Source organism: Mobula birostris, chromosome 1 (assembly GCF_030028105.1).
Source record: "Mobula birostris isolate sMobBir1 chromosome 1, sMobBir1.hap1, whole genome shotgun sequence".
Taxonomy (NCBI): domain Eukaryota; kingdom Metazoa; phylum Chordata; class Chondrichthyes; order Myliobatiformes; family Myliobatidae; genus Mobula; species Mobula birostris.
In genome coordinates, this window is record NC_092370.1 from 8,653,991 (window position 1) to 8,680,292 (window position 26,302).

Genomic DNA, 26,302 nt, shown 5'->3' on the forward strand with positions numbered 1-26,302 from the left:
TTACACCTTGGTCTTCAACTACTGCACAGAGTCCTGTCATCTTCAGAAGTTTTCGGATGACTCTGCCATAGTTGGATGCATCAGCAAGGGAGATGAGGCTGAGTACAGGGCTACGGTAGGAAACTTTGTCACATGGTGTGAGCAGAATTATCTGCAGCTTAATGTGAAAAAGACTAAGGAGCTGGTGGTAGACCTGAGGAGAGCTAAGGTACCGGTGACCCCTGTTTCCATCCAGGGGGTCAGTGTGGACATGGTGGAGGATTACAAATACCTGGGGATATGAATTGACAATAAACTGGACTGATCTAAGAACACTGAGGCTGTCTACAAGAAGGGTCAAAGCCGTCCCTATTTCCTGAGGAGACTGAGGTCCTTTAACATCTGCCGGACGATGCTGAGGATGTTCTACGAGTCTGTGGTGGCCAGTGCTATCATGTTTGCTGTTGTGTGCTGGGGCAGCAGGCTGAGGATGGCAGACACCAACAGAATCAACAAACTCATTTGTAAGGCCAGTGATGTTGTGGGGATGGAACTGGACTCTCTCACGGTGGCGTCTGAAAAGAGGATGCTGTCTAAGTTGCATGCCATCTTGGTCAATGTCTCCCATCCACTACATAATGTACTGGGTGGGCACAGGAGTACATTCAGCCAGAGACTCATTCCTCCGAGATGCAGCATAGAGCGTCATAGGAAGTCATTCTTGCCTGTGGCCATCAAACTTTACAACTCCTCCCTTGGAGGGTCAGACACCCTGAGCCGATAGGCTGGTCCTGGACTTATTTCATAATTTCCTGGCATATTACTATTTAACTATTTATGGTTCTATTACTATTTATTATTTATGGTGCAACTGTAACGAAAACCAATTTCCCCCGGGATCAATAAAGTATGACTATGACCATGACTATGAAATATTTTATGTATTCCCCATTGTGGTTTAGAGTATATTTTATGCATTGCACTGTACTGCTGCCACAAAACAACAAACTTCATGCCGTAGGTCAGTGATATTAAACCCGAGTCTGATTCTGAAGAAGTGTTAATCTAAATGGCTCAGAAATACTCAAAGTTAAGAAAAGAATTCATCAGTCAGTGAAAGCTTTATTACAACCTCTCTGCCACAGGGATCGATGTGGAAGGTTGCTTACCATCAACGCGGACACCTCTCATCTGGGTTTTATGCATTTTCTTCAGCAAAGCCAAGCAGTCAGTCACAATTATCTTTTTACATCCTTCCCTCAGTAAAATCTGCAAGCAAATAATGAAATTGGCTGCAACTATTAATGAAATAAAAGTTTTCTCTTTTAAATAAAAGATACCTAAATAAAAGACACTTGTCTTGCCAAAATAATAATAGGATGTGCTTAGTGCAAGGACATAGCACAAGGTGGTGTTAAAGTCGGTGTTTTTAAATTTAAAAACTTACCATCTCAGCAGAAGCCAAGGTGCTTTGTAACCAGTGTTCCCCGCTAAGCTACACGGGTGCACAGCCGCACAGTTACTGAAATGCTCCCGTGCACATAGCCATCATTGACGTGCAACAAATGGAATTTTTTAATTACGATGAAAACGTTGCCTCAAAAGTATCATGGTAATTCAGGGATTCCAAATTTGACATAGACTCAGCCAGATCCATCATAGGTACAATGCTCCCCACAGTTGAGGACATCTTCAGGAAGCAGTGCCCCAAGAATAGAGAGAATCCTCCCTTGAGATGAATTAATACCCTGCCACCACCGAGGTCTCGTCACTAGGGTCAGCGACCTATTTTCTGTATTCTGTTTAACTGCACTGCATGCATTTTGAATGATATTTTATTAACTTATTTATGGTAATATTTTGGTTGATGAGCTGTGTGTTATGTTTTGTGGGTGCACCATGGTCCAGAGGAACATTGGTTTGTTTGTTTGCACGTATGTACAGTAGGGTGACAATAAACTTGGAACATCATTGAGGATGGATGAAGAACATTATGCAGAAAATGTAATTGTCCTCGTTTTCTTACTTTCCTCAGCACTGACCTGCAAGTTATAATCCTGAAGGATCTTCACCAGAGAATCTCGCAGGTTAGGGATCTCCATGCCTTCCTTTATTCGGTGGATCAAGAGGATTGGATCAACGTGGGTCCCGATATTATTCAACAGTCCAGTGATGAAGGCTGTGGAGATGGTACAAAAGGCAGATTGTCAGTGGGCTAGACTTGATGGACAATGTTCAAGTACACAGTGAATCACCACATGTCAGATCCCAAGAATATAATTGATTTAAGAACATAGGAAGTTTCAGTACAGTACAGACCCTTCAACCCACAATATTGTGCCAATATTTTAACCTTTTTTAAGATCAATCTAACCCTGCCCTCCTACGTAACTCTCCATATTTCTATCACCCACCTGCCTACCTAAGACATTCTTAACTGTCCCTAACGAATCCTGTCCCTGGCAGGGTGTTCCATGCACCCACCACTCTATGTGAAAAAAAAAACTCTCTGACGTCCCCTTTTACATTCCTCCAATCACCTGAAAATTATACCACTTTGTATCAGCCATTTCCACCTTGGAAAAAGTCTCTGGCTGTCCATTCGATCTATGTCTCTTATCATCTTGTACAGCTCTATCAACGAGCATATATGCAATAAGTATATACAACAGTTCATCTCTCTGCAACAGGAGATAGTCTCTGTTTTATTATTTCATACATTATTATTGCACATTGGTAAATTATTATTGTGTATATTATTATTCTGTACTTTATTATTAGTTAACATTATTGTTATATTTATTATTACTGCTAAGCACGTTTTTAAATGTTGCTGGTGTAACAAAATAATTTCCCACTCGGGATCAATAAAGTACTTATTATTATTGTTATTATTATCAAATCATCCTCCTTTTCCTCAAAGAGAAAAGCCCTAGCTCACTCAATCTATTCTCCTAAGACAGGGTCTCCAATGCAGACAACATCTTGGTGAATCTCCTCTGCATCCTCTCCAAAGCTTCCACATCCTGCCTATCATGAGGTGACCAAACTGAACACAATACCCCAAGTCTGGTCTACAGGATTTTATGGAACTGCAACATTACCTGGTAGCTTTAAAAGTGATAAGTTATCCCTCATGAAAATAAACTCAAACATTCATTTACCCAGAAACTTAAAGATTAACAAATCCTTCGTATACATTCAGTGGTTACTTTATTAGGGACACCTGTACACCTGCACATTAATGCAAACATCTAATCAGCCAATCATATTGCAGCAACTCAATGCATAAAAGCATGCAGACGATGTCAAGAGGTTCAGCTGAGAGCACACCACTGTTGTATCTCGTGGTTATTTGAGTTACCGCCACCTTCCAACACTTTGGCCATTCTCCTCTGACTTTTTTCATTAACAAGGTGTTTTCGCCCATAGAATAGCCGCTCACTGGTTGCTTTTTGTGTATCACACCATCCCCTGTAAGCTCTAGAGGTTGTTGTACACTTAGTGGCCACTTCGTTAGGCACAGGATGTATAAAAATATTATAAATTACAATTAAAAAAAATATAAATAAATTAAATAAGTGGTGCAAAAGGAGAGCAAAAACAGTGAGATCATGTTCACTGGTTAGTTGGTTGATAAATCATTTTTAAAAATTAGTGATAGAACTTTGTATTAATTATTTTTATAAATTTGATCTCTTGCACATGCAAGCACACAAGATGAGAAAGGTTACTGAATAGGAAATGAGGATGAAAATTTTAAACAGGGGGAGATATTGAAATAAAGATTTATTTAAATTCCTATTAATGGGTGATTTTGACTCGGTACAAATTAGGATGTGAACAGCAGAATTCAGACTGATCATTGAAATGCAGGCTCCAGTGAAGATCTTCCAAACAGTCAAATCTAGAGGGAACGGGAGCATTAAAAGACGGGTTGATGCAAGAAGTTCAACAGTAGGAGCTGGCAGACTCTGTGAGGCCCGCGATATTAGGCGAGGGCAGGGCTGAAATGCATCCACAAAGGTGTGGGATGCAAAAGGAGGAGCCCAGCATCATTTCTGTATCTTCCTCTTCCCTTTCCCCGACTCGCCAAGGTTTGGCTGGTACACAGAGAGAAGGAAAATAAATGGAATTAATCTTGGTAATGAAGAACGCCATGAGACCTTCTGTTGATAGTGATGAAGGAAAAGATAGGACAGAGGATTAAGAAATGGAAGAAAAATAAGGACAATTGGTGAAGAAGTCAGCCGACCATTAATAGTGTGGTACTGGCAGAAGAAAATGGGCTAAGGACGTGATCCAGCCTGATGAGGCAATGGGAACCTAAACCATTTATGCACTTGAACTAAGTCCTATTGGACTTCAGGAAGAGATAAGACACAGGAGCAGAATTAGGCCATTTAACCCGTTGAAGTCCTTGGAAGTAAGGACAGGGCCCACATTCAAGAATGAAAAAGATGAGGAAGATTAAAGATTTCACCAGGGCACAATTGCAAGTAGGGATGAAGGAATTGCGAGGTAGGTCGTTGCCCCACAGGGGAGCAATAGCCAGTTGGGAATTTGATTGTGCCATTGTGAATGGACGGACAAATTTCCGAGGGAAACACAGAACCTAATCCCAGTAAAATGATCAGTATTTCAGTTAACTTAAGACCATCTACATACGTGGTTTGTCAATGGAATGTGAGATGAGGTCCTCCCAGAGCTCTGCATCATCCTGTTCCTTGGCAAACTCGATAGCCTTGTCTACATCTTGCAGTTCCTCAGTTATCATCTGCAGCGCACGGCGGCAATTTCCCATTCGACCTGCAGAAGAAAAGCACTCATCTCAGGAAGACTCAGCATCAGTCACAGCATTTTATTCCCTTCATGCCACTGGAAATGACAATCAGAAAATTATCAACTCTTAATGCTAGGAGGAAGAGGCTCCATCAGATTACTGATCAATTTAACAGTCAATTTTCCTGCCCAGTAGCGTCAATAAAAAAAAAACAAGCAGGAATCAAGAGTGAGTGACTTTGACAATCTCAGGGGTGTTACCACCTCTGCTGTAGTATGCACTCTGGATCACAAAAACCACACCCCATCATTAAGGACCCTCACCATCTGAAACATGCCCTCTCTTCATTGCTACCATCAGGGAGGAGGTACAGGAGCCTGGAGATGCACACTGAATGTTTTAGGAACAGCTTCTTCCCCTCTGCCATCAGATTTCTGAATGGACATTGAACCCATGGACACTAACTTGCTATATTTGCTCTCTTTTTTAACGTTTGGATAAATATCATCACCACCAGGTGCCATGCCCAGTTTGAGCTTTGACTGCCATGGCCCACACACTCCTGTTTCGGGTCAAGTGGATCAATTCATTGGCATTCATTTCCAGTTCTCTGGCTGCTGTCTCCATCATCATTTGTCTTTGTCTTCCTCTTGCTTTCTTCCCTTCAATCTTTCCCATAATTACCGTGCATTCTAACTCCTCTTTCCTAATCACATGTCCAATGAAGTTACGTTGCCTTTTCATGATCTCATAGATTATTTCTCTTTTTGTGCTTGCTCTGTTCATGACATCCTCGTTAGATATTCGTTTCGTCCATATTCATTGCATCCTCCTCAAAAACTACATCTCTGTTGCTTCAATTCGTTTCCTCATGTTACTAAATATTGTCCAACATTCTGAGCCATATAACATAATTGGATAAACATAACATTTCAGTGCTCAGAGGCGGGTTGTCATGCCTAGTTTAGTATTTGTCAGTATACTCTTCATTCTCATAAAGCTGTCTTTTGCTATCCCTATTCTTCTTTGGATGTCCACATCGCACCTGCCATCTGATGTCACCCATCTTCCTAAGTAGCAAAAGTTCTGTACTTGTTTTATGTCTTCCCCATTTATTTTCAGCCTGCAGATAGGATTCTCCTTCTTTTTGGATATCACCATACATTCTGTCTTTTTGCAATTGATAAATAGACCCATTTTTACACTTTCTTCAACAATTATATCAATTGAGTTTTGTAGTTCTTCCTCCGTACTTGCAATTAACACAGTGTCATCCGCATATTTGAAATTATTGATGTTTTCACTGCAAACTTTGATTCTTAAGATGTCTCTTATTTTTTGTAATATTGTTTCACTGTACACATGAAATAAATCAGGGGAGAAAACACACCCTTGTTTAATGCCTCTTTTGATTTTCGTAAACTGACTCACTTCTCCATCTATTCTTACAGCGGCAGTTTGTTCCCAGTACAGATTTCTGATTAGGTGAAGGTCTTTCAAATCTAGATCTAGAGTTTCCTGTAATATTTCACATAACTTATTGTGCTTCACTTTAACACATGCTTTTGTGTAGTCGATAAAACAAACAAACAAATCCTTTTGCACCTGAATAGCTTGTTCTGATAGTATCCTTAACATCAATATCGCATTTCTTGTACCTTTGTCTTTCACAAAACCACATTATTCTTTGCCGATTTCAGCCTGTATCTTACTTTTAGCTCTTGTCATCAAAATTCTTATAAATATCTTGGTGATCTGACTCATTAAACTTATGGTCCTATGTAATTCACATTCTATTGCTCCAGGTTTCTTAGGAAGAGTGATAAATACTGATTTTTTCATCTCTTCTGGTATTATTCCAGTCTCATAAATGTCATTGATTAAATCAGTAAGTTTTTCAATTCCATAATCTTCAAAGGCGATAATTTGTTCTGTTACTAATTCATCAGGACCTGCTGCCTTTCCTTTCTTCATCTTATTTATTGCATTACAAACTTCAGATTTTAAAATACTTGGACCTTCAGTGTTTTTCTTAATTTCTAGTTTTTCTCCTTGATCGTCTTCAAACAATTCCTGAATATACTGTCCATCTGTTCATAATCTCATCTTTTTCCATGATAATGGTACCGTCCTTTGCTTTCAAACATCCACTTGATGAATGGAGGAGCTTTTTACCAGTGATATTCTTGATTTGTTGATGTAACCTTTTTGGATCAGTAATAGGGATTCTTTCTATTTGCTCACATTCCTGGTTTAACCATTCCTCTTTTCTTTTTCTTCATTTCTACATGATTGCTATCTACATGATTGATTCTATTTCTAGACTTTGAAATCTATTTCTTACTTCAATTGTAATTTTTTGTCTTAAGTTTTCTTCTTTAACTAATTGCGAGTAGTCAAGGGATTGCTTGGGTTTTTGCTTCTTTAGTTTTTTAAGTTTTACTTTTACGTAACATATTAATGGGTTACGGTACAGTCTGCACCTGGATATGTTTTGCATTGAGTTACTGAGTTTCTAAATCTTTGGTTTATAGTAGTGAAGTCAATTTGATTTCTGGTGTTATCACCTGGACTTTTCCAGGTCCATAAGCATCTTGGATGGTTTTTAAAGTAGGTCTTCATAATGACCTGATTATTCATCCTGCACCATTCGACCCATTTCTCACCTCTTTCATTTCTTTCCCCAGTCCAAATTTTCCTATGGTATTTCCATCAGCACCTTGTCCTACTTTAGCATTTAGATCTCCCATGACATATTATCTTGAGATTTGCATCCATTCTTTGCTTGTTCAAGCTCTTCATAGAATTTACCTATATCCTCATTTGTTCCATCTGTTGTTTGTGCATATACCTGTATAATTGCTAAATCAAATGGTTGTCCTCTGAATCGAACAAGGAGCACTCCTTCTGATATTGCCCAATGTCCCAAAACACTTTTTGCCATGTTTTCATCCATAAGAATTCCTACTCCATTAGTATGGGATGTTCCACAAGAATAAATTAAGTGTTTTATTTCTATTCTGACATGTTCCAAAGCTACCCGTAGCAACAAATTCCACAGATTTATCAGCCTCTGACTAAAGTAATTTCTCCGCATCTCCGTTCTAAAAGGACATCCTTCAATTCTGAAGTGGTGCCCTCTTGTCCTAGAATCCCCTACCCATAAGAAATAACTTTGCCGTATCTAATCTGCTCAGGCCTTTTAACATTCAGAGTGTTTCTATGAGATCCCCCTCATTCTCCTGAACTCCAGGGAATACAGCCCAAGAGCTGCCAGACGTTCCTCATACGGTAACTCTTTCATTCCTGGAATAATTCTTATGAATCTTCTCTGAACCCTCGCCAATGTCAGTATATCCCTTTCTAAAATAAGGAGTCCAAAACTGCACACAATACTCCAAGTGTGGTCTCACGAGTGCCTTATAGAGCCTCAACATCACATCCCGGCTCTTATATTCTATACCTCTAGAAATGAATGCCAACATTGCATTCGCCTTCTACACAACCAACTTCAGGTTGAGATTAACCATTAGGGTATCCTGCACGAGGACTCCCAAGTTCCTTTGCATCTCTGTATTTTGAACTCTCTCCCCACTTAAATAATAGTCTGCCTGTTTATTTCTTCCACCAAAGTGCATGACCGTACACTTTCCAACATCGTACCTGTATAGCTAGGGAGTCTAAAATTTTTGCACAGTACTATGTAGTTTTATGTATTGCACTGTACTGCTGCCACAAAAAAAAATCATGACATATGTAAGTGGTGATAAACTTGATTCTGATATGGGTCTCTATTGTGGACTGAGAGTGGGAAGGGGGCAGGGAGAGGGGAATCATGGTTGGGAAAAGGGGAAGGGAGAGGGGAGGGAGCGGGAAGCCCCAGAGAGACATTCTGTAATGATCAATAAACCAATTGTCTGGAATCAAATGATCTTACCTGGTGTCCCAGGGCTGGATGTGTCTGCACCTGCACCACCCACTCCTGCCCCTTGCACTGTTTCTCTGCCACCTGTCCCACACCGCTCCCACAGCGCTCCACCCCCACCATTCCCAACATCCTTTGCTTCCGCCAGATATACAAACTTGCTCTCCATTCCACGTTGACAAATACTGTACTGTGCAAATGTTTCAGGCACCCTAGCTATATGTACGTATGTACTTAAGACTTTTGCACAGAACTGTATGTCTTTGGGATGTGTGGGGAACCCGGAGCACTGAGAGGAAACCCACGCAGTCACGAGGAGAACGCACAAACTCTTGTTTGGCACCGGGGGAATTGAACCTGGGTCATTGGCGCTGTAATGCGTTACTCTAACCACTATGCTACCGTGCCGTCTGTGAAACTGCTTACAGTGGCAGGAATTGAACCCGGGTCTTATAGCTGGGGGCACAATTCCCATTCATAATATGGGAAGAATTTGCTGCAAGAACCAATAATCTCCATAAACAAACAAGGAAACGTTTTCTCTTGAAAGGCCGTCAGTCTGAAATATGAACTGGGTTTCTCCTCACCAATCTGTATCCCATGGTTGATTTTCTCCGATACAGACTGATGAGAGATCCCCCCTCAGCCCCAGTCTCCTGCCTTCTCCCTGTACCACTTCGTGCCCTGACCAATCAAGAATCTATCAGCCTCTGCCTTAAATAGTCGTAATGACCTGGCCTCCACAGCTGCCTGTGGCAAAGAATTCCACAGATTCACCACTCTCTGACTAAAGAAATTCCTCCTCATCTCTGTTCTAAATGGACACCCTTCTGTTCTGAAGCTGTGTCCTCTGGTCCCAGACTCCTCAAACATAGGAAACATCCTACAAAAATAAAGAAACAAATAGCACAGAAAGAGAGCAAAATCGCAAGGTGGTGTTCATGGACCTTTCAGAAATCAGATAGCAGAGGGGAAGAAGCTGGTCCTAAACCATTAAATATGCACCTTCGGCCTCCTGTATCTCCTTCTGATGGTAGTAATGAGAAGATGGCATGTCCTGAAAGGATCCTCAGCGATAGATGTTGCCTTCTTGAGACACCTTCTTTGGAAGATGTCCCTGATGGTGGAGAGGGAGAGGCTTGTGCCTGTGACGGGGCTGGCTGAGTCTGCAAACCTCTGCAGTGGCCCCTCCATACCGGACGGTGATGCAACCAGTCAGAACGCTCTCCACAGGAGATCTGTAGCAATTTGCTAGAGTCCTTGGTAGACCCAATCTCCTCAGACTCCGGATGAAATACAGCCGCTGTCATGTATCCGTCATAATTGCATCATACATTGGCCCAGGACAGATCCTCAGACACATTAGCACCCAGAGACTTGAAACTTCACAGTGGAGTTCTAGTTCTGTCATAAACTAGAGGACGGGTTCGTCTGTGTCTGGGCTTTAAACAGGGAGCAATTCCACCTGTCGTTTGGCCGTGAACTTCATTAATTAAAATGGTGCAGGGGAAATAAGGCCAAAAGGAAAAAAGCTTTCAACAGAACAGATTAATTAAATGCATCATTTCTGACTTTGATTACCCTTCTTGCTGGTTCCCAAGTACAACTGCAGTACCTTTACCATACAACAAAGGAGTAGAATTAGGTCATTTGGCCCATCGAGTCTCTCCACAAATATATGGCGAGATCTGTTCCCATATTGTTAAAATCTGTGACATTTAAGGATGAATGACTCACAAAGGTTTAAGATGTATTTCTTATTCAAATCATGTGTTTAAAAAGAGACGGCATAGTTATACTTTTTCTAATATCATAATTCAGGCATTGCCCATTTACCGACACAAGAAATTCTGCAGGTGCTGGAAATCCAGATTAACACACAGAAAATGCTGGAGGAACTGCTCAAATCAGGCAGCTTCTGTGGAGGGGAATAAACAGTTGACGTTTCTTTGTAGTACAGTACAGCACAGCACAGAAACAGGCCCTTCAGCCCATAACATTGTGTCCAACCAAATCAAATGGCCAACTGAACTAATCACTTATAACACCGTAAGACATAGGAGCAGAATTAGGCCATCCGGCCCATCGAGTCTGCTCCACCATTCCATCATGGTTGATCCCAGATCCCACTCAACCCCATACACCTGCCTTCTCCTTTGATGCCCTGACCGATCAAGAAACGATCAATTTCCGCCTTAAATATACCCACAGACGTGGCCTCCACAGCAGTCTGCAGCAGAGCATTCCACAGATTTACCACTCTCTGGCTAAAAAAAAATTCCGCCTTGCCTCTGTTCTAAAGAGCTGCCTCTCAATTTTGAGGCTGTGCTCTCTAGTTCTGGATGCCCCCACCATAGGAAACATCCTCTCCACATCCACCTTATCTAGTCCTTTCAACATTCAGTAGATTTCAATGAAATCCCACTGCATTGTTCTAAATTCCAGTGAGTACAGGCCCAAAGCTGCCAAACGATCCTCATATATTAACCCCTTCATTCCTGGAATCATCCCTGTGAACCTCTTGTGGACTCTCTCCAATGAGAGCACATCCTTTCTGAAATATGGGGCCCAAAACTGTTGACAATACTCTTAAGTGCAGCCTGACTAGTGTCTTATAAACACTCAGCATTATCTCCTTGCTTTTACATTCTATTCTCCTTGAAATAAATGCCAACATTGCATTTGCCTTCTTTACCATAGACTCAACCTGTGAATTAACCTTCTGAGCATTTTGCATGAGGATTCCCAAGTCCCTCTGCATCTCTGATGTTTGAATCTTCTCACCATTTAGATAATAGTCCGCACTATCGTTCCTTTTACCAAAATGCACTATCATACATTTCCCAACACTGTATCCCATCTGCCTCTTTTTCGCTCATTCCTCCAATTTGTCTAAGTCCTGCTGCAAATTGGAAGAATGGGCAAAAAAGTGGCATACATAACATCCACATCCTTCCATTCCCCTCACATTCATGCCCCTATCCAAACTTCTCTTAAAAGTCCCTCATGTATCTGCCGCTCAGGAGCGGTAGAGACCTGACATTGCCTGATCTTGTTAGGCAAGGGCTAAATTTGTCGATAATATGAGTTTTAAATATTCATCAGTTCTGGCAATACTATGAGAATCAAATTCTCCAGGAATAACTTTTAAATAGTTTCTCTCTTCTTTGATAGTTATATTCTTAAAATGTAGGAGTGACCAGTGGAGGGCAGTATTTACCATTAAATCAGACCCAAACAATATGCATGATGACAGGAAAAGCAAATGTATTCCCCAAATTTAACAAGCTGATGAAAATGTCAATCATCTCATTTTCACCATAGACATCCAATCCATATACACCTCTATCCCCCATCAAGAGAGCCTTAAAGCTGTCCGCTCCTTTCCAGACAACAGACCGAGGACATTTATAAATATCACGAAGAGAAGGGTCCCCAGAAAAGATTCCTGAGGCACACCACTGGTCACAAACCTCCATACAGAACATGACCCGTCTACAACCACTCATTGCTTTCTCTGGGCAATTCTGGATCCACAAAGCAAGGCCCCCTTGGATCCCATGCCTCCTTACTTTCTCAATAAGCCTTGCATGGGGTACCTTCATCAAATGCCTTGCTGAAATCTATATACACTGCATCTACTGCTCTTACCTTCATCAATGTGTTTAGTCTCATCCTCAAAATTTTCAATCAGGCTTGTCAGGCATGACCTGCCTTTGACAAAGCCATATTGACTATTCCTAATCTTATTATGCCTCTCCAAGTGTTCATAAATCCTGCCTCTCAGGATCTTCTCTATCATCTTACCAGCCACTGAAGTAAGACTCACTGGCCTATAATTTCCTGGGCTATCTCTACTCCCTTTCTTGGATAAGAGAACAATATCCGCAACCCTCCAATCCTCCGGAACCTCTCCCGTCCCCATTGATGATGCAAAGATCATTGCCAGAGGCTCAGCAATCTCCTCCCTCGCCTCCCACAGTAAGCCTAGGGTATATCTCGTCCGGTCCCGGTGACTTATCCAAATTGATGCTTTCCAAAGGCTCCAGCACATCCTCTTTCTTAACGTCTATATGCTTAAGCTTTTTAGTCCGCTGTAAGACATCCGTACAAACTTCAAGGTCCGTTTCTGTAGTGAATACTGAAGCAAAGTATTCATTAAGTACCTCCATTATCTCCTCTGGTTCCGTACACACTTCTCCACTGTCACACTTGGTTGGTTCTATTCTCTCACGTCTTTTCCTCTTGCTCTTCACATACCTGTAGAACGCCCTGGGGTTTTCCTTAATCCTGTTCACCACTGCCTTCTCATGGCCTCTTCTGGCTCTCCTAACATCATTCTTAATTTTGATGGCATCTCTATGAAGATCAAGATCAAGATCCTTTCTTTGGAGAACCATTCCAGAAAAGGTAAATAGAATCTCTTACATTGACAGTGCCACAGTCCTAAGCCCTAATATTAGTCGACCCTAATGCACTCAGGCTACACTGTTCCAGTTCCCTTTATCCAGAATGTTGGGGCAGGAAGTGTTTTGGGTTTCTGTTTCTGGAATGTATAATGAGATAGCTTGGGATCGCCATTATTTCCGACTCTGAATTTATGTGCTACTGGTAAGCCGTCTTTGTCTAACACTTGTTCATTACACATTCAGTATGTAATGATGCAGCTGTTCAGTGTGTTAGATTTTCGTCAGCAATGATCTTGGCAAGCTTATCAATGAACTTCTCTGCTGCTTCGTGGTCAGTAGACCCCAAATCTTTAAAAATTTGATGCCATGTCTTTTCCTAAATTTCTGCAACCAGCCTGCTGAATATTCACTATTACCTTAAATTTTTTCAGTTTGTCATGATAGATCTTTGCTTGTTTCATGATCAGCGTACCATTAAGTGGCATATGTTCACTCTGAAGCTGATGAATCCAGTCTTTCATTACACGATCGAGATCTTCATCTTTTCCTCTTCAGTCCTGCTGAAGTGTCTCGGCCCAAAATGTCCACTGTACTTTTTTCCACAGATGCTGCCTGGCCTGCTGAGTTCTTCCAGCATTTTGTGTGTGTTGCTTTTAGTTCCAGCATCCACAGATTTTCTCTCGTTTGCGATCTCCATTTTTCACTTTATGCAGTGTTTTTCTATTTTTCATTAACCTGTTGATTAAATATGTGATGCCACCTCTCAGAACTGTCTGTGGTACTCAGAGAGCTGCGCATCGCCTGGAAACCTCACCAGCAGCTTGTGGAATTTTCCACATGTAACGTCATGTCAGCGCTCAAACAAATCTGGCATTTTGGAGGCTTTCAGATTTTGGCATTTTGGACAAGGGGTACTCAACCTGTATTGCTTCAGCACTGTGCATCCTTCAGGAAGGCTTCTAATCTTTCTGCACCGGTGGAGAAGGGCCGACAAGGTGAAGCTGAACTAGCTGGTCCTGTTGAAGGATCTCAGTCCAAAGGTTTTACTGTTTATTCATATTCCTGAACTGCTGCATTCCTCCAGCACTTTGTGTGCGTTACTCTGTAGTTTCAGGTTCTGCAACATCTCCTGTGTCAGGCATCTCACAGCAAATCATTGCTGAAAGCAAAGTTACTTTTCTTTTCTTATCTTGAGGTACAGCGCAGAGCAGTGTGAACCGTGCTGCTCAGCAATCTACCTATTTAATCCTAGCCTAATCCTAACCTACCAACCAGTACAGTTTTGTACGGGGGGGGGGACTGGAGCACTCCAGGAAACCCAAGTTGTCATGGGGAGAACATGCAAACTCCTTATAGACAGCATCGAAATTCAACTTTCAACTCTGACGCCCTGAGCTGTAATAACGTTGCGCTACCATGGTGTTTCTTTGCTTCATACAAATTAATTGGTCCAAAGAGACCTTTCTTCCAGAGAACTCTTCCCCTCAAGCCCTCCCAAAAATGCATCCAACACCTAACACGTTCTTACTTAAGAGAAAAACCGTCTCTTCAACAAAGTTCCTCTGCTGACAGATTTCGAGAGCCTGCGGAGAGAGGAAAAAAACAAAAGAATTAAGGCTGTTGTCATATCTCCTTATTAATATTTAAGTTCTTCCACTGCAATATGCTCCTTGGGTGAGGGAAGCACTATGTACATGCCTGCATATTTCTATCAGTTTGAAGATATTTTCGTAGGAATGTTTTATTCTGGGAACCTGCTTTACACAGATTCATACCTGACTTATTTTTATTTAGTGATTCAGCACGTACAGGTCCTTACAAGCCGCGCTGCCCAGCAACCCACATATTTAATCCTAGACTAATCACAGGACAGTTTACAATGACCAATTAACCAACTGTTACGATTTGTTTTTTATGCTTTTGGTTTGGTATCAGTTGAATTAATGCAAGACTAAAATTGTAGTTTTTACTAGCACACAATTTGTCATTATTAAGTTATATATTTTCACAATATGTGGTGTTTTTCTCCACCTACTGGTGGAACAGTAGTATAACAGTTACATAATGGTTTGTAAGTGTTGCACATGAGACATGTGCAGTGACTGTGTATTTTTTAATTGGCCCTTCCTTTTCTCAGTATTTGTCTTAATTCAGGAATTCGTCCTATTTCAAGTATAAAGGTGTCAGGGTCTGCAAAAATCACCATCTTTGTTCTTGTTTCTTTGTCTTCTCTTAGTTTCTTATGCTCTGGAAGCAACAAGTTTTCACTCATTCTTGGACTTCTAAAAGAACTTAACATTTCCCCTATACTTTCCTCCAATCAACATAGTATTATGCGATCTCCTATTAGCCATTTCTGCCCTGGGGAAAATGTCTCTGGCTGTCCACTCTATCTATGCTTCTTATCATCTTATACACCTTCATAAAGGTTCTCTCTAGTCCAGGCATCATCCTGGTAAATCTTCTCTGCACCCTCTGTAAAGCTTCCACATCCTTCCTACAATGAGGTGACCAGAACTAAACACAATATTTCGAGTGTGGTCTAACCAGAGTTTTATAGAATTGCAATATTACCTCGTGGCTCTTAAACTGAATCACCCGACTACTGAACGCCAAAGTTGAAAATAAGTACCTATATGACACCATAAACTACCCTAAGATGCATTTTCCAATGGGCATTTACAGTAACTACAAAGAAAACCAACAGAACCAATGAAAAAGCACACTCAAAGTTGAACAAACAACTAATGTACAAGAGACAATAAGCTATGCAAAGAGAAAAAGAGGAAAAACAAAATAATAATAATAATAATAAATAAATAAGCAATAAATATTGAGAACGTGAGATTGTAGAGTCTTTGAAAGTGAGTCAATAGGTGCTGGAAACATTTCAGCATGGGGGTGAGTGAAATTATTCCCCCTCACCTCATCCTCTCTCCACACCACCAGAGACAAAGGTTCCGCTTGTCTTCATCTACCAGCCACCGTATCCAGCACATAATTCTCTGTAACTTCCACCATCTCCAACCGGATCACACCACCAAGCACATCTTTCCCTCCCTCTCACTTTCTGCTTTCCACAGGGATCGCTCCCTATGCCACTCCCTTGTCCATTCCTCCCTCCCACTGATCTCCCTCCTGGCACTTATCCTTACAAGCAGAACAAGTGTGACACCTGCCCCCACACCTCCTCCCTCACGACCATTCAGGGCCCCAAACAGTCCTTCCAGGTGAGGCAACACTTCATCTGTGAGTGTGTTGGGGTCATCTACTGTATTCGGTGCTCCCATTGGGGTCTCCTGTATATTGGTGAAACCCAGTGTAGATCGGGAGACTGTTTCATTGAGCATCTACGCTCCGTCCACCAGAACAACCGGGATCGCGCAGTGGCCACCCATTTTACTTCCATTTCCCATTCCTATTCCAGTATGTCAGTCCATGGCCTCCTCCGCTGTCGTGATGCAGCCACATTCAGGTTGGCGGAACATCATATATTCCTTTTGGGTAGACTCCAATTTGACGGCCTGAACATTGATTTCTCGAACTTTCGGTAACACCCCTCCCACACCTCACCACCCCCCCCCACCATTCCCCATTCCCTTTTCCCTCTCTTACCTTATCTCCTTACCTGCCCATCACCTCCTTCAGGTGATCCTCCCCCTTTTCTTTCGTCCATGGCCTTCTGTCCTCCCCTGTCAGACTCCCCCTTCTCCAGGCCTGTATCTCTTTCACCAATCAACTTCCCAGTTCTTTAGTTCACCCCTCTCCCTCTAGTTTCACCTGTCACCTGGTGTTTCTTCCTCCTCTCCCTCCGCTATCTAACTCTGGCTCCTTGTCTTTTTTCCTGCAGTCTTGCTGAGAGGTCTCGGCCCGAAACGTCGACTGCACTCTTTTCCATAGATGCTGCCTGGCCTGCTGAGTTCCTCCAGCACTTTGTGCGTGTTGCTCGGATTTCCAGCACCTGCAGATTTTCTTGTTTGTGATTCCACTACTTCCTGTAGGCTTTTCCATTCAAGGGCGTTAGCGTTTCCATACCAGGCCGTTATGTAGCCAGTCAGTATGCCCTTCACCGCGCATCTGTAAAATCTGGCAAAGCTTTAGATGACTTAACCAGCGCTGCTTGCTGGCTGAAGGCTTTGCCTCGGTGATGCATCTTTCTATGATTCCAATGGGGCAAATTTTCAAGAGAGCTTTTGAAAATCAAAGAGTCATTCAGGATTTTCTTTAATGAATGCTATTGCCACGTGGTGTGTTTCATGGAGATGGCACAGATGTGAAGGGAAGCTTGATCCAAACAGCCAGGAATCAAAGAGGATACTAAAAGCTTTTTCAAGTATATAAAGAGTAAAAGACAGGTGAGAATAGATATAGGACCGATAGCAAATGATGCTGGAGAAATTGTAACGGGAGATAAGGAGATGGCAGAGGAACTGAATGAGTATTTTGCATCACTCTTCACTGAGGAAGACATCAGCAGTATACCGGACACTCAAGGGTGGCAGGGAAGAGAAGTGTGCACAGTCACAATTACGACAGAGAAAGTACTCAGGAAGCTGAAAAGGCTAAAGGTAGATAAATCTCCTGGACCAGATGGAATGCACCCTTGTGTTCTGAAGGAAGTAGCTGTGGAGATTGCGGAGGCATTAGCGATGATCTTTCAAAAGTCAACAGATTCTGGCATGGTTCCGGAAGACTGGAAGACTGCAAATGTCACTCCGCTATTTAAGAAGGGGGCAAGGAAGCAAAAAGGAAATTATAGACCTGTTAGCTTGACATCGGTGGTTGGGAAGTTGTTGGAGTCGATTGTCAAGGATGAGGTTACAGAGTAGCTGGAGGCATATGACAAGATAGGCAGAACTCAGCATGGATTCCTTAAAGGAAAATCCTGTCTGACAAACCTATTACAATTTTTTGAGGAAATTACCAGTAGGCTAGACAAGGGAGATGCAGTGGATGTTGTATATTTGGATTTTCAGAAGGCCTTTGACAAGGTGCCACACATGAGGCTACTTAACAAGATAAGAGCCCATGGAATTATGGGAAAGTTACATACGTGGATTGAGCGTTGGCTGATTGGCAGGAAACAGAGAGTGGGAATAAAGGGATCCTATTCTGGTTGGCTGCCGGTTACCAGTGGTGTTCCACAGGGGTCCATGTTGGGGCCGCTTCTTTTTACATTGTACATCAACGATTTAGATTATGGAATAGGTGGCTTTGTGGCTAAGTTTGCTGAGGATACAAAGATAGGTGGAGGGGCCGGTAGTGCTGAGGAAACGGAAAGTCTGCAGAGAGACTTGGATAGATTGGAAGAATGGGCAGAGAAGTGGCAAATGAAGTACAATGTTGTAAAGTGTATGGTTATGCACTTTGGCAGAAAAAATAAATGGGCAGACTGTTATTTAAATGGGGAAAGAATTCAAAGTTCTGAGATGCAATGGGACTTGGGAGTCCTTGTACAGGATACCCTTAACGTTAACCTCCAGGTTGAGTCAGTAGTGAAGAAGGCGAATGCAGTGTTGGCATTCATTTCTAGAGGAATAGAGTATAGGAGCAGGGATGTGATGTTGAGGCTCTATAAGGCACTGATGAGACCTCACTTGGAGTACTGTGGCAGTTTTGGTCTCCTTATTTAAGAAAGGATGTGCTGACGTTGGAGAGGGTACAGAGAAGATTCACTAGAATGATTCCGGGAATGAGAGGGTTAACATATGAGGAAAGTTTGTCTGCTCTTGGACTGTATTCCTTGGAGTTTAAAAGAATGAGGGGAGACCTCATAGAAACATTTTGGATGTTAAAAGGCATGGACAGAGTGGATGTGGCAAAGTTGTTTCCCATGATGGGGGAGTCTAGTACGAGAGGGCATGACTTAAGGATTGAAGGGCGCCCTTTCAGAACAGAAATGCGAAGAAATTTTTTTAGTCAGAGGGTGGTGAATCTGTGGAATTTGTTGCCACAGGCAGCAGTGGAGGCCAAGTCATTGGGTGTATTTAAGGCAGAGATTGATAGGTATCTGAGTAGCCAGGGCATCAAAGGTTATGGTGAGAAGGTGGGGCAGTGGGACTAAATAGGATAAAATGGATCAGCTCATGATAAAATGGCGGAGCAGACTCGATGGGCCGAATGGCCTACTGCTCCTTTGTCTTATGGTCTTATGGAATGGAAAAGGCTCCAGAATGCGGATACAGGCCAGTCCATCTCAGGCAAAGCCTTCCCCATCATTGAGCACATCTACAAGGAGCACCGACACAGGAATGCAGCATCCATCATCAAGAACCTCCACCAGCCAGGTCCTGCTCTCTTCTGTGACTATGATCAGCCTTTTGGTCCTAAACCACCAAATGCGGGAACAGTAATTACCCATCAAACATCAGGCTCTTGAACCAGAGGGGATAACTTCACTTGCCACAACAGGGATTTCAATGACTCCACAACTCATGCTGTTAGTAATTTTATTATTTTTTATATTTGCGCAATTTCTCTTCCTTTGCACATTGATTGTTTGTCTTTGCTTATGTAGTTTTTCAAATTCTATTATGTTACTTTATTTTCCAGAAAACACTTACAAGAAAATGAACTTCAAGATGCATGTGTGAGAGTGAGAGAGAGAGAGTGAGAGTGAGAGTGAAAGAGAGAGAGAGAGTGAGACAGAGAGTGAGAGTGAGAGAGTGAGTGAGAGAGAGAGAGAGAGAGAGTGAGAGAGAGAGAGAGAGAGAGAGAGGGAGAGTGAGAGGAGAGTGAGGGGGAGGGAGGAAGAGAGAAAGAGTCTGGCTTTTGCACAGTACTGTAGTAATTTTATGTATTGCACTATACTGCTATGGCCCCAAAAAATACAAATTTCATGACATGTGAGTGATGATAAACCTGATTCTGAAATGGGTCTCTATTGTGGACTGCGAGTGGGAAGGGGGCAGGGAGAGGGAAATCATGGTTGGGAAAAGGGGAAGGGAGGAGAGCGAGAAATACTCTGTAATGATAAATAACCCAGTTGTTTAGAACTAGATGACCTTGACTGTTATCTCAGGGCTGGTGTGTCTGCACCCATGTCCCATACCCCTCTCCCTCCAAACTCCTTCTCTACCCCTCGTCCCACATCCCATTCCCTCCAAACTCCTTTTCTACCCCTCGTCCCACACCTCTCTCCCTCCAAACTCCATCTCTACCCCTCATCCCGCACCCTCTCCCTCCAAACTCCTTCTCTACCCCTTGTCCCACACCCCTCTCCCTCCACACTCCTTCTCTACCCCTTGTCCCACACCCCTCTCCCTCCAAACTCCTTCTCTACCCCTCATCCCACACCCCTCTCCCTCCACATTCCATCACCACCCTCCTTCCACGCTCTCTCCCTCCAAACTCCATCTTCACCCCTCGTCCCACACCCCTCTCCCTCCACACTCCATCTCTCTACCTTGTCCCACACCCCTCCTGGGCAGTCCACCCGAGTGGGAAGTGAGAAATGGAATAAAATGAGACATATTTACTGTTAGACATTGGCACAGAGCAAACAGGCTGAATGGTATTTGTGTGCTATGGAACACAATTGTCTCAAGTGCATTTCAGCAACAATACATGTGCCTCCAAGGCAGCACTCCTGTGAAGGAAGGTACGTTACAGACCAATTTACCTTCTCCAGTGGGCAGTGGGTGCTGTCTCTCAGGAACGGCAGCAGGCTTGGCCGATCATATTCAGCATACAGGCTGATCTGTTGCTCGTGGAACTTCTGTCCTTTATGGTGATCTCTCTTGAACAGGTTGTGCAAGTACTGTTTAAAGAAAATGCAGAGTAGGTTAGAAAAAAACAATGTAAAATATCAAACAAAGCTTTCAAAGTTAAAATAATCTGAGTAACACTGTAAGTATTAGTAATAGCAATAGTGGTTGAAGGGACTTATTCCGGCTGGAGGTCTGTGATCTGCAGGGATTTGTACTGGGGCCTCTGCTGTTTGTGATGTATATAAATGACCTGGATGAAAGAGTAGATGGGTGGGTTAGGATGTTTGCTGATGAAATGAAGATTGGTGGTGTTGTGGATAGCGTTGAAGACTGGCAAAGGATACAGCGAAACACAGATCAGTTGCAGATGTGGGCAAAAAATGGCAGGTGGAGTTTAACCCGGCCAAATGTGATGTGTTGCCCCTTGGAAGGGCAAATGTAAAGAGACAGTCCAATGCTAAGGGCAGAGGGATCCAAAGTCGCTACACAGGTTGATGGGCTGGCTAAGAAAGCTTATGGAATGTTAATTTGAGACATTGAGTTCGAAAGTCAGGAAGTTACGTTGCAACTTTAAAAAGTTAGTTAGGCAACATCTGGAGTATTGCACACAGTTCTGGTCACCCCACTATAGGGAGGATGTCGAAGCTTTGGAGAGGGTGCAGAAGAGGTTTACCAGGATGCTGCCTGGTTTAGAGGGTATGTGCTATCACGAGGTTGGACATACTTGGGATGTTTTCTCTGGAACAGCACAGGCTGAGGTGATATTTGATAACCAGAACCCTGTTAGAATCCAGGTACATTCTGCTGAAACGACAGCGTTCCACAGGGAGAGTGGTTTCTCTTTTATTTTAATTTCAGGTATTCCGGCTGCATTAGTGCACTGCAATCACTACACAGCACTGCAAACTAAATCCCTCACCACCAACTCTATATCTGTAAAATATCACTAACATCCTCACTTACTTATCTGCTCAGGTGTCTTTTTGGGATCAACAATATGAAATCCCATAGATAACGACTAAAGATTTGCTTTATTTGTCACAAGTACATCGAAACCTACAGTGAAACGTGTCGCTCGTGTCGGGAATGTGCTGTACTCAGCCCACAAGTGTCACCATGCTTCTGGAACCAAAGTAGCATGCCCACAACTTGCTAACTCTAACCAGTTGTCTTTAGACCATGGGAGGAAACTGGAGCACCCGGAGGAAGCCCATGCTGTGAAGGGGAGAACATACAAACTCCTTATAGACAGTGGCAGGAAATTAACCCTGGCCCGCTGTAAAGCATTGCACTAACCACTATGCTACCATAACTTTTAATTACCTTTACGTGTCACATTGTGGATAGCTGCCTTAGAACATGCCTGTCCAGCAATTCCTGACTAATAACCCCATCACACCTTCTCTCCTCAACCTTTCTCACTTTGATGCATTTATCCAATTTTCCCCCAAAGAATACATTGGTCTGAACAAGCATCGCCTGACCAAACATCACGTTATTTTCCTCAGTTCTATATCCAGTGACAATTTTGAACCAACAATCACTTTTATTTACTCGGCGGGAGTATAGCCATTTATTTATGTAACAGTTTTTCCCTCAAGCCATCGGACTACCAACCTACTGCCCTCTGCCGTGCCTATTGTCTTATTATTTATTGTAATGCCTGCACTGTTCTGTGGACTTTATGCAGTCCTGGGTAGGTCTGTAGTCTAGTGTAGTTTTTGTGTTGTTTTACGTAGTTCAGTGTAGTTTTTGTATTGTTTCATGTAGCACCACGGTCCTGAAAAACATTGTCTCGTTTTTACTGTGTACTGTACCAGCAGTTACATAGAAACATAGAAACATAGAAAATAGGTGCAGGAGTAGGCCATTCGGCCCTTCGAGCCTGCACCGCCATTCATTATGATCATGGCTGATCATCCAACTCAGAACACCGCCCCAGCCTTCCCTCCATACCCCCTGATCCCCGTAGCCACAAGGGCCATATCTAACTCCCTCTTAAATATAGCCAATGAACTGGCCTCAACTGTTTCCTGTGGCAGAGAATTCCACAGATTCACCACTCTCTGTGTGAAGAAGTTTTTCCTAATCTCAGTCCTAAAAGGCTTCCCCTTTATCCTCAAACTGTGGCCCCTTGTTCTGGACTTCCCCAACATCGGGAACAATCTTCCTGCATCTAGCCTGTCCAATCCCTTTAGGATCTTATACGTTTCAATCAGATCCCCCCTCAATCTTCTAAATTCCAACGAGTACAAGCCCAGTTCATCCATTCTTTCTTCATATGACTTGACTTCACTTGACTTATTTCATTCTGTTATCAAAGTAAACAGTCACTATGTACACCATCTTAACATGAATTTGATGTGTTGTTCGCTTTTCCTACCTATATGGTCTTTGTGCCTCTTTTGTCAAACTGATTATTTCCATAACTAAATCAAGATAGCAATGTTTTTGTTGCTTTCAGTTATATCTATTTATATTAGCAAAACTCTATGAAATTGTTTAACATTCTTTCCGTAACTATATCAAGTTTGTTTTTGCTTTTTCTTGTAGATATTTATTTCTTTAGCACATAGCTCGACCAAACAGGAACATCTCATGAAGCTCCACTGGACTTGGCAATCCAGCCATATTTTGTGAAACAGGCAAAAGCCAGACATCACTTACATTGACAACACTGGAAATCAATCACTTCACTTCACTTCATATATAACCCCTGAGAGTCCTTCCTGAGGCAAGCAGCAGGTAAAGAATCTCTCCTGTCACAAATCTTCAATAATTTAGACACAAATTCTTTTATCTAAAGCTCTGACTACTTGATGAAAATTCTGAGATATTTTACCGTATATCACTGTACAAACCATCGCCAGAACTAGCAGACTGCATCTGACAGTATGTTGTAGGTCATCATCATTATTATGTACTATATTATATGATGTGGGTAATCATGGTGTCATGACCCTGTTTGTTCTTGTCAAATATTCTACAGAAGTGGTTTGCCATCGCCTTCTTCTGGGCAGTGTCTTTCTAAGATGGGTGATCCCATGAACAGCTGGTGCATATCACAAGTCCTGATTATGTGACTACTGATGCCAGGCAATCTCTGAAGATTACTGATAATGGCTGGGATTACCAGTGTAGTGCCCTGGTTCATATTTTTACTGTTATGCTGTATAGAACCACAGAACACTACAGCACAGAAAACAGGCTATTCGGCCCTTCTAGTCTGTGCCGAAACATTATTCCGCTCGTCCCATTGACCTGCATCCAGTCCATAACCCTCCAGACCTCTCCCATCCACGTATCTATCCAATTTATTCTTAAAACTTAAGAGTGAGCCCGCATTTACGTCAGATGGCAGCCCGTTCCACACTCCCACCACTCTCTGAGTCAAGAAGTTCCCCCTGAACCTTTCCCCTTTCACCCTAAAGCCATGTATTTCATTTAGCAGTTCTGTAAGAGCTGTCTGTTTTGTTTTCAGCTTGTTTGGGTTTTATGTTGAAGATAAGAGATGAGGAGAAATGTGTGCCATCCAATTAGGATGGTAGAACTGAGGGGAGGTTCTCTGAGTGACAGAGAAGTTCACGATGAGCTCCAACTTGTGCTGTTTAATTAAAATGCACCCTTTTTTTGTTTTTCTTTACTAACCCTTTAGGTAAGTAAAGATTCATAAATATAATTCCTTTAGTTGTATGCAGGGTACTGTCTGTTATTTTGTGGCACTAATTTGTAACAGGGTAGCAAATTATACAGCATCCACACAAACCGGGGTTTGGGGCGCCAGAGCCGTCGCAGTCTCACGAGTTTGGCGGGATCAGAGAGTATTTTCCCTAGACTTATGTAGCCAAGGAAACCAGGGGGTTTCACCTATCTAGTAAAGACACTGCCCAGAAGGCGGCAATGGCAAACCACTTTTTTTTTTAAGGATGTGACTAAACATACTTTTTGAAGATGTGACTAGGAATAGTTAGCATGGCTTTGTCAAAGGCAGCTCGTACCTTACGAGCCTGATGGAATTTTTTGAGGATGTGACTAAACACATTGAAGAAAGTAGAGCAGTAGATGTAGTGTATATGGATTTCAACAAGGCATTTAATAAGGTACCCCATGAAAGGCTTACTGAGAAAGTAAGGAGGCATGGGATCCAAGGGGACATTGCTTTGTGGATCCAGAATTGGCTCGCCCACAGAAGGCAAAGAGTGGTTGTAGACGGGTCATATTCTGCATGGAGGTTGGTGACCAGTGGTGTGCCTCAGGGATCTGTTCTGGGACCCATTCTCTTTGTGATTTTTATAAATGACATGGATGAGGAAGTGGAGGGATGGGTTAGTAAATTTGCTGATGACACAAAATTGGGGGTGTTGTGGATAGTGTGGAGGGTTGTCAGAGGTTACAGTGGGACATCGAAAGGATGCAAAACTGGGCTGAGAAGTGGCAGATGGAGTTCAACCCAGATAAGTGTCAGGTGGTTCATTTTGGTAGGTCAAATATGATGGCAGAATATAGTATTTATGGTAAGAATCTTGGTAGTGTGGAGGATCAGAGGGACCTTGGGGTCTGAGTCCATAGGACATTCAAAGCTGCTATGCAGGTTGACTCTGTGGTTAAGGCGGCATATGGTGCATTGGCCTTAGTGAACTGTGAGACTGAGTTTTGGAGCCGAGAGGTAATGTTGCAGCTATATAGGACCCTGGTCAGACCCCACTTGGAGTACTGTGCACATTTCTGGTTGCCCTACTATAGGAAGGACATGGAAACCATAGAAAGGGTGCAGAGGAGACTTACAAGGATGTTGCCTGGATTGGGGAGCATGCCTTATGAGAATAGGTTGAATTAACTCGGCCTTTTCTCCTTGGAGTGACGGAGGATGAGAAGTGTATAAGATGATGAGAGGCATTGATTGTGTGGATAGTCGAGAGGCTTTTTCCCAGGGCTGAAATAGCTAACATGAGAGGGCAGTTTTGAGGTGCTTGGAAGTAGGTACAGAGGGGGTGTTAGGGGTAAGTTTTTTTATGCAGAGTGGTGAGTGTGTGGAATGGGCTGCTGGCGACAGTGGTGGAGGCCGATACAATAGGGTCTTTTAAGATACTCTTGGATATGTACATGGAGCTTACAAAACTAGAGGGCTATGGGTAACCTTAGGTAATTTCTAAAGTAAGGACATGTTCGGCACAGCATTGTGGGCTGAATGGCCTGTATTATGCTGCAGGTTTTCTATGTTTCTATGTTTTTTCACTCGTATAGAAAAATTTGCCAAGAACAATCAGGGTCATGGAATGACCATGGTTGTCCACATCATATGACACGCCACATAATGACGATGATTATGATTTCTGTAGCAAACATTAGGGATTTTACACCAGAATGTCAATATATTCTTATTTCTTTCATTACATCTTTATATGTTTATACAATTCACAACATTCTCTCCCTCTACTTATTTTTTAAGTTCTCTTCACCCAACTTTTGTGTTATTTACCTATTGTAGAATAAAAGT

At 42.5% G+C, this 26,302-nt stretch overlaps 1 protein-coding gene across 2 annotated transcripts in view; it reads right to left on the bottom strand.

The window, feature by feature from the left end:
• vps41 (VPS41 subunit of HOPS complex) overlaps nt 1-26,302 on the bottom strand; it is a 241,139-nt gene that overhangs the window by 20,232 nt on the left and 194,605 nt on the right. For both annotated transcript variants that reach the window (XM_072252115.1, XM_072252108.1), the window contains exons 22-26: nt 20,718-20,855; nt 14,625-14,679; nt 4,648-4,788; nt 2,022-2,158; nt 1,149-1,248 (exon numbers count right to left, since the gene is read on the bottom strand). In XM_072252115.1, coding sequence (XP_072108216.1) covers nt 1,149-1,248; nt 2,022-2,158; nt 4,648-4,788; nt 14,625-14,679; nt 20,718-20,855 — 571 coding nt within the window. The remainder of the gene's footprint in view (nt 1-1,148; nt 1,249-2,021; nt 2,159-4,647; nt 4,789-14,624; nt 14,680-20,717; nt 20,856-26,302) is intronic.